The sequence below is a fragment of the Neophocaena asiaeorientalis genome, unplaced genomic scaffold (genome assembly GCF_003031525.2).
Source record: "Neophocaena asiaeorientalis asiaeorientalis breed wild unplaced genomic scaffold, Neophocaena_asiaeorientalis_V1.1 scaffold133, whole genome shotgun sequence".
In the NCBI taxonomy this organism is placed as follows: Eukaryota; Metazoa; Chordata; class Mammalia; order Artiodactyla; family Phocoenidae; genus Neophocaena; species Neophocaena asiaeorientalis.
Window position 1 is genome coordinate 1799032 of NW_020174429.1, and position 9217 is coordinate 1808248.

At 38.9% G+C, this 9217-nt stretch overlaps 1 protein-coding gene across 3 annotated transcripts in view; it reads right to left on the reverse strand.

The window, feature by feature from the left end:
* The window catches only part of DYM (dymeclin), a 375649-nt gene that overhangs the window by 163518 nt on the left and 202914 nt on the right, over positions 1-9217 (reverse strand). The window contains exon 14 of one of the 3 annotated variants that reach the window (XM_024756783.1): positions 2471-2635. The exons of the other annotated variants lie outside the window; for them this stretch is intronic. Coding sequence (XP_024612551.1) covers positions 2471-2635 — 165 coding nt within the window. The remainder of the gene's footprint in view (positions 1-2470; positions 2636-9217) is intronic. 3 annotated transcript variants of the gene reach the window in all.

Consider the following 9217-nt stretch of genomic DNA (forward strand, 5'->3'; position numbering starts at 1 on the left):
CGGGAGATGTCAGAGAGGAGACAGGCTTGCAAGGGGGCAGCATTTCAAAAATGCCGCAAGTATTCCTGGCATCAGAATGTTTCCTTACCCAGGTACCTGGGCCTGACATTGCCTTACCAACGTGTCCTAAAGGCTTTTCAGTGCTGACGAGGACGTTGGATTGAAAAACAGTCCCTTTGGAGGACTGATGCTTTAAACCTCTGCTAAGAATACTGAGCAACCTCCTGAGGATGAGAAAGGATCCGGAGTAGGGATGGGCTGAGGTGGCCCTTTGAGCAAAGGTGGTGAATGAGGACAAGGAAAATGGGAGAGAAATGCTACAGCAACTCAGAAACTGAGGGTGGACTTAACTCTGCCAGGAATTAGCTGAAGGGGGCTTGGGAATTGCACGCTGCTTTCGTTAGCCATGTGGTACCTTCATCTTCCTCCTGTCAACTTTTCACTTTTGTTCCTTCCTACTTTGTCTTCCTCGTCCTTTTCCTTCTGTTTTCTTTCATCTTCCCAGTCGACTGTGTATTTCTGTCTCCTGTCTGTTCCTGAGGTGAGGGGTGTGACTCCAGAGTACAGTGGCACATTGTCACACGTGGCAGATGGTAAAACCTGCTGCAACTAGTATTAACGAACAATGCACCAGGCATGAGGTGCTATAAGATGTATAATAAGGAATAGGATTCAGTGTCCACTCCCAGGAGGCTCACAGTCCGGTAGGACGGATACGATGCACGTGAAGACACACAGAAAAACAGAAGCACAGTGTGGTGGTAACTTTGTGTGCCAACTTGGCTAGGCTATGGTGTCCAGCTGTTTGGTCAAACACTTGTCTAGACGTGGCTGTGAAGGTATTTGGGTGTGTGATTAACATTTATAATCAGTTCACTTTAAGGAAAGCAGATTACCCTCTGTAATGTGGGTGAAGGCCTTAACAGCAAACACTGAGGTTTCCTGAGGAAGAAGGAATTCTGTCTCAAGACTGTAACATAAAAATCCTGCCTGAGTCTCCAGACCGCTGGCCTGCCCTATGGATTTAGGATTTAAGACTGAAACATCAACACCTGAATTCCCACCTAATTTCAGACTCACCCTAAAATAAATCTCAACTATTCTCTCTCTCTCTCTCTCTCCACACACATACACCCCTATTGGTTCTGTTTCTCTGGAGAACCCTGACTAGTACACTAGTAAACAAGGGCAAGGGCAATTATGGTGTCCAATTCAGAGGTTCAATGATTAGTAGCTGCTCTCTCCATTCTTTGAAACCAGACAAGTTCTGTCTCCAGGTCCAAAGAGTATTCACTTAACTGATATTCACTCACTTTATAAGCCAGTTGAAAGTCACTGGCTTTAGTTTGATAAATTCTCCTATATTATACACATAACAGTTGATCTATTATTTCCACTTGCTTTTCTATCTGATTTTTTTCATTTCTTGAAAGTGTCGTTACTGACTCAGTAAGAGTCTGACCAACATCATTATGAGCGTCTAAAATTTTTCTGCTACCAAGAAAAGGATCTGTCACCTTAGTCGTCACACTGTCTTCAATTCCTAATAATCAAAGTGTTTTCACTTACATATACTGTGTAGTCTGAAGCTTTCCTATGCGTCTTCACCTGAAAAGATCTATTTTAATTCTAAATGCTTGCTCTTTTCTAGAAGGTGGTCATGGAGTTTTTTCCGTCTTCCTCTAAATCAACTGGCAGCGAAGACACTGCCTTCAGGCATCATACTTGGCTAACAGTATAGTGCTGGTGTGCGTCATCTCTGACTTACAGAAAATCTGTGTTAGAAATGTCAACTTCAAGTACAAAGCAGTAATGTCATACTGCCCCTCTACTAAACAACAGGAGTTGATTTTCTCTGATACTTGAGATTGATGGCTTGTCTCTTTCTTACTGCTCCCATCTCCATTAAGTTTAATCTAGATTCATCTATGACACGTTGCAACTTGCTGATTTTATAACCCCTCTGTATGTAAATGAAATGAGTGAGAAATACAAAATCCCAATGAGTAATTTCTACCTTCTTATAAAATCAAACCTGCTCAGCTGAATGTGCCTCTATCAAAACACGGGTGCAGCCTCACAGCCAGCTCTCAGCTATACGAGCAGAGCAAGAAAGAGACCTCAAAATTCATATGTAATTTCATATATAAACCAGACAGAGCCCTCCCAACTATTATAAGTTAAGCCTAAAGATTTCCAAATGAAGCGAAGTAGAGAAAAATTCTGTCAAGTTTACATGACGACTATGTGGCTAAAAGCTTTTCTCTCTCCCATGAAACATAACAAAGTACTTAAGACATTTGTTTTAAAAAAAAAGTCCCAGCCACTTTTTAAAAGAAATATTTAGTATCACTTCAAATATAAATTTCCTCCTTAATCATTTAATTGACATGTATCCCATTAAAGCATGCAATTATCAGTCAATATACAGCATGCAGCATGCAGTAAATGGACAGCATAGGTTAATAACCTGGAAGCATAGGATCTGAGAATGTGAGAGCAAGTTAAAGACAAGAGTTCCTCTCCATTGTCACTGAGGGTCGAGAAGCAATGTTGAAGCGTAGAACAGTGAGAGTGGGGAAAATACAGTTTGTCCAACACATAAACATATCTCCGCAAGTGGCGGCAGGTATAACTGAAAGACAAGGGTAAAAGGAGAAAAACAGAAAGAGAGGAGTTTTCCTTTGAAAAAATAAATCATTCTCAATGACCTCAAAGCTTTCTGTGTATTTTCACTAGATGGTGCCCAAGAAAAAAACAACTGTAAAAGAGAATATTAAAAAGATTAAAAACAAGAAAACAACCTGATTTTTTTAAAAAAATGGACAAGACCTAAGCAGACACCTCACCAAAGATTTACAGATGGCAAATAAGCATAAGAAAAGATGCTCCACATCATATGTTATGAAGGAAATACAAATTAAAACGAGATACCACTACATACCTATGAGAATGGCCAAAATCCAGAATACTGACAACACCTAATGCTGCCAAGGATGTGGAGTAACAGAAATTCTCACTTATTGCTGATGGGAATGCAAAATGGTACAGCCACTTTGGAAGACAGTTTTAGTTTTCTTACAAAACTAAACATACTCTTACCATATAATCCAGCATTTATGCTTCTTGGTGTTTACCCAAATGAGATGAAAACTTATGTCCACACAAAAACCTGCACATGGATGTTCATACCAGCTTTTTCCATAATGGCCAAAACTTGGAAACCATTAAGACGTCCTTCAGTAGGTAAAAGGATAAATAAACTGTGGTACATCCAGACAGTGGAATGTTATTCAGCACTAAAAAGAAATGAGCTATCAAGTCATGAAAAGACATGGAGGAAACTTACATGCATATTACTGAGTGAAGGAAGCCAATCTGAAAAGGCTACATAATGTATGATTTCAACTCCATGACACTCTAGAAGCAGCAAAACCATGGAGACAGTAAAAAGATCAGTGGTTGCCAGGAGTTGGTGGGGAGGAAGGCAGTGCACAGTGGATTTTTAGGGCAGTGAAACTCTTCTGTATGATACCATAATGGTGGATACATGACATTATACACTTATCCAAACCCACAGAATGTACACCACCATGAGTGAAACCTAATGTAAACTATGGAGTTTGGGTGATAATGATGTGTCCAAGTAGGTTTACCAATTATAACAAATGTATCACCCCTGGTATAGAATGCTGATAGCGGGGGAGGCTAAGTGTAGGGGCGAGGCAGGGGTATATGGGAGTTCTCTGCACAATCTGCTCAATTGTGCTGGGAACCCAAAACTGTTCTTAAAGAAAAAGTCTATTTAAAAGGAAAAAAAGCTATACGGACAGAGGGAAAAGTCTCAAAATATCATGTCATTAGTTAACCATATAAAATTTGCCTTGGTAGAGCAAAGAGACGTGAGCTATTTTCTCTTTGCAGGATTACAAATACATCCCTGGAAGATAGGTAATACTACTACAGCAATGTGGAAGATGCCATGGTAGAGGGAATACTAGGGGTCAGAAAACTTAGAAATCTAGATCCAGCCCAGCCACTGGCAGCTTTATAACAGCTGGTACTTGATCTAAGTCTCAATTCCACAAATTGCAATATGAAAGTAAAAAGTTTAAATTACTCCAAAACTTTGAAGTGATATTATAAAAAGGTAAAATAGTAAGAATTTTTTATTATTATTGCCAGAGCAATTTCACTTGTATCACATTTCAGACCACTTAAAAACAACAAGTTTGAAAGAGGAAAATGCCAAGTCAATCAAGGTCAATTAACTAAATAGTGAATACATCAATTGATATGCCTAGACTATTTGCCTTTGAGAACCATGTCTGAAAAACCATACCAAAAGTCTATCAAAGTTCCTAAGGAGGCAATGGTGATTTTTAAAGTGTAGTGGAACTCAAAATAAAACTAAGAGACTGAAAGATTAGAAACAGGGAAATTTCCACAAATGGACAATCCAATCATCCAACCAACCAACCAATCAATCAACTAATAAGCCAAGCAGTATCTACTATCTACTGCATGTAGGAACAGTGCTCGACACTAAAGACAGGATGAGGAAGAAATACACACAATTATTACCCATATAGAGCTTACAAGATAGCGGGAAAGAGAGATGTTAGACAGTAACAAAATTCCACCATAAACTGTAAAATTTCAAACTTTGAACTGCAATAAGCACTCTAAAGGAGAAGTACAGAATGCTTCAAGAGGAGTAAAATGGGGATCTCCTTGAGATGTGGAGGTTGAGAAAGGGCTCTTGCAAAGTGAACTTTAAGCTGACATCTTAAGGAAGAATGCAAGTTAGCTAAATAAAGAGTGTGGGCTGGGAGGAGGGGACATGAGTAAATTAAAACTCTATTACAAATAATATATGAATGTGGCAAAAAGAGTGGGCTCAAAATTAATAGCCTTCCTCTATTCAAAAAACAATCCGTTTTTTAAAAAATACCATGATTCCATTACAATGACACCAAAAAATGATGAAGTATTCAAGAATAAATCAAAAGTTATGTACAAATATGTATGAAGAAAGCTTTAAAATGGTAATAAGGAAAAATTTTAGACTCGATAAAATGGAAAAAAATTTTTTTAGACAGGAAACTCTAGGGTTGTAAAGCCACCAAATGTTCATATGTTAATCTAAAAATTTATATCCTCACAAATATCAGTAAGAGTTTTTAGAAACTAGACAAGTTAATTCTAAGGTTCATATAGGAAACTGAACATTTAAGAAGAGCCAGGGTGGGGGGACTTCCCTGGTGGTGCAGTGGTTAAGAATTCCCCTGCCAATGCAGGGGACATGGGTTCGAGCCCTGGTCCGGGAAGATCCCACTTGCCGTGGAGCAACTAAGCCCGTGCGCCACAACTACTGAGCCTGCGCTCTAGAGCCCGCAAGCCGCAACCACTGAGCCCGTGTGCCACAACTACTGAAGCCTGTGCACCTAGAGCCCGTGCTCCCCAACAAGAGAAGCCACCGCAATGAGAAGCCCGTGCTCCGCAATGAAGAGTAGCCCCTGCTCACCACAACCAGAGAAAGCCCGTGCGCAGCAGCAAAGACCCAACGCAGCCCAAAATAAATAAATTTAAAAAAAAAACGGCCAGGAAATTCTGAAAAACTAGAGTTATAAGATGGGATTAGCTCTGCCACCTATTAAAAAATACTCTAAAGCGACATTATCAGAAACAGTTTGGTATAGTGCATGAGCAGACAGAACACCAGAATAGACTCAAATAGGACAGGAACCTAGTATAAGATAAAGGTGGCACTTTAAAACAGAAAACCAGATAAGTTATTCAATAAATGATAGTAAGTTAACTGGGTAAATAACTAGAAAAAAATATAGCTGACTTTCTACCTCACCTCTTAAAATAAATTCCAAGTTGATCAAAGCCTTGAAAGAAAAACACTACTACAAGAAAGTTCAAAAATAAACCAAACACCTGAGAGTCATTTAAAAATAAAGACATAAATTTGACCACACACAAAAAAAGGAAAACATGAATGGAGGAGACACTTTTCACTCTTTATCTTTTGTACTGTTTGCACTTCTTGCCATTTTCATGTATCACAGAAATAAATTCATAACCAATTAATTTTTAAAAATTTAAAGGGGCACAGGAGTGATACTTTCAATCAGAGGGAATATTCTAAAGCAGGGAGATCTAGGCGAGTTCATGGATCTGAAAGAAGTTCAGTACAGCTGCTGTAACAGTGAATACATGGTCAAAGGTAAGGCAGGCGCATGCAGGCTATGTGCTATTTTACAAGATTTATCCTATCATGGAAAATTAATGAAGGGATTGAACGGAGAGCCACTATATCTGATTTACATTTTTTTAAATAAATTTATTTATTTATTTTTGGCTGCATTGGGTCTTCGTTGCTGCGCGCGGGCTTTCTCTTGTGGAGAGCAGGGGCTACTGTCCTTTGTGGTGCGCAGGCTTCTCACTGTGGTGGCTTCTCTTGTGGCAGAGCATGGGCTCTAGGCACATGGGCTCAGCAGTTGTGGCTCGCAGGCTCTAGAGCACAGGCTCAGTAGTTGTGGCACACGGGCTTAGTTGCTCCATGGCATGTGGGATCTTCCTGGACCAGGGCTCAAACCCGTGTCCCCTGCACTGGCAGGCAGATTCTTAACCACTGTGCCACCAGGGAAGTCCCTGATTTACACTTTTTTTTTTTGATTTACATTTTTTAAGATACATTTCTGCAATGCAAAGATAAAACTGGAGAGGGGCAAAAGTTGAAAGATAAAACTAAACAAGGGCAGGAGTAGAAAAGCAAAGACCAGTAAGAAGCTACTGCAATAGTTTAGGCAAATACTGCTGATGGCTTAGAGGACAGGTATGGCAGAGTAAAACCAGTAAAACCTGCACACTGATTGGAATGGGGGACAGTGTCAGTGTAGGAAGATATCAAGAATAACTCCCTGATTTCTGTATTAGGAACTGAATGAAAGTAAACTTTCTGAGATACGAGAAACTGAAGGAGAGACAGGTTTTATGGAAAAGATCATGAGTTTGGTTTTGAACATGTATGGTATCAGATACTGTAGTTGTGAGATGTCAGTAAAAGTTGGTATATGGGTAAGTTTGAAGCTAGGAGAGGTGTGGACTAACTAACCTAGAGATACAGGTAGATAGAGACATAGACACACAGATGGGAATCAAAACTCTGAGAGCATGTATGAGATCACCTATAGTCAAAGTGATGAGACAGAAGCATGACCCAGAAGATACAGCCTTGCCAGGTGAGAGAGAGAGAGAGAGAGAGAGAGAGAGAGAGAGAACACAAACGCAAGAAGGTAAATAGAGTGGCAGGAAGAAAATCTAAGAGTGTTGTCAGAAATCAAGAAAAGGAGTGTTTCAAGGTAGCCTTGGTAATAATACACCTTTAAGATAATTTCCAAATATGCTAAATAAATAATAAACTTTTCAAGCCATATGATTGAAATAGTTAAAAATATTTTTATAAACAGAGCTACTGTTCAATTTAGAGAAGCTCCTTCCTATTAATTTAATCATCTTGAAATATTCTTCCTTATTTTTAATAGAGAGTGAATGGAAATAGCCCAGGTGACCAGCAGCCATGTGACAGATGTATTCTCATTGCGTGAAAAATCCTTTAGCTTCATACTTTTAGCTTACAACAACAACAACAAAAAAAACCCAAGAAATGAACAAAAAACAACACAACTAGCTTTTCGGAATTACCTTTTAACCACTTACAAGTCTATCATGAAGTCTGTCTGAATATTTTCACAATAATTGTAAAAATGGTAAAAAATGAATTCAAAATTCAGTAGACCCTAGACTTTGAAATTGCTATTTTGAATTCAGCTCAATCTGTAGTCCTTAAATATAAATCAAGGCACAGAAAATTGGCTTTTAATTATATTCAGTTGTCATTATTAACTAATTTTTATGAGCATCCACTGGATAAATAATATTTATTGGTTGCTGAACAAGACTTCAGTTATGAAATTATTTTAAAGGCATGTAGTCTACGTAAAATAAAAATTCAAAAGGTACAAATATGAAAATGGATAAAAAGATATGATGTTGTATTTACTTCAGCATTTTACACAAAAGAATACCTTCTAATCATTACTGAAAAAGTTATATGGCGTCTGACTGAAATCTTCCTGAGACAAAAAGATCAACATCTTGGTTACCTTTTTCTAGATGCTCTAATTTTTAAATATTCTTAGAACACAGTGATAATATTACTATTACCTTCCATGAATGGAACAGTATAGTATTTTTGGATGAGCAGAGGTTTACATTAGGATTTTTAGCAGTTGCTCATATTAAGCTGGTGACCAAATGTAACGCATTATAGGACAATCTTTCCAATCCTTTATTTTACAACTGATCTTTGGAACTTAAATTAGGAAATGTCATCTTGCAGTGCTTGGTTTCATTCTAATATGTCAAGATAATTTTGAATATGAACTCTGTGACTTTGTCATCTACTAAACTGAGAATATCTCTCATGATTTCTTCTAAGAAAATCATTAATAGAAGCACTGAATAGAAACAGGTCAAGGACAGACCTCCTAGAAAAATGCACTAGGGATCTCTGTGTTGGCCATCAGTGCATAGAGAAACACTAATCAACAGCATTTTCATGTTTTTCAGCCATAAATATATGAAGGAGGAATGTGAAAAAAAATACTTTCACATTTATGACCTACTTATGTTTTTTGTCCCCATATTCCACCACGGTAATTAAAAACAGGTATCAGAATCCCCATTTAACAAATGATAAAACTGCAGAATAAAGAAGTGACATGTTAACTATCCTGTCAATTAGTAATGGAAGAATTCTACCCAGTGGAATCCACCAACAATGCTGTCATGCTCCAGCCCGAGGCTTTCTAACTCTATAAATGAATATCCAAGCCCAGGACCCATCTGCTCTGGAAGTTCTCCAAGTCCTATTCCTGCTCACTTCTCCCATATAAAAGTATTATTAAGAAGCTGATGGGCTTCCCTGGTGGCACAGTGGTTGAGTCCCCCTGCCGAGGCAGGGGACACGGGTTCGTGCCACGGTCTGGGAGGATCTCACATGCCGCGGAGCGGCTGGGCCCGTGGGCCATGGCCCCTGAGCCTGCGCGTCTGGAGCCTGTGCTCCGCCACGGGAGAGGCCACACCAGTGAGAGGCCCGCATACCGCAAAAAAAAAAAAAAAAAGTAAAAGAAACAGATCCAGC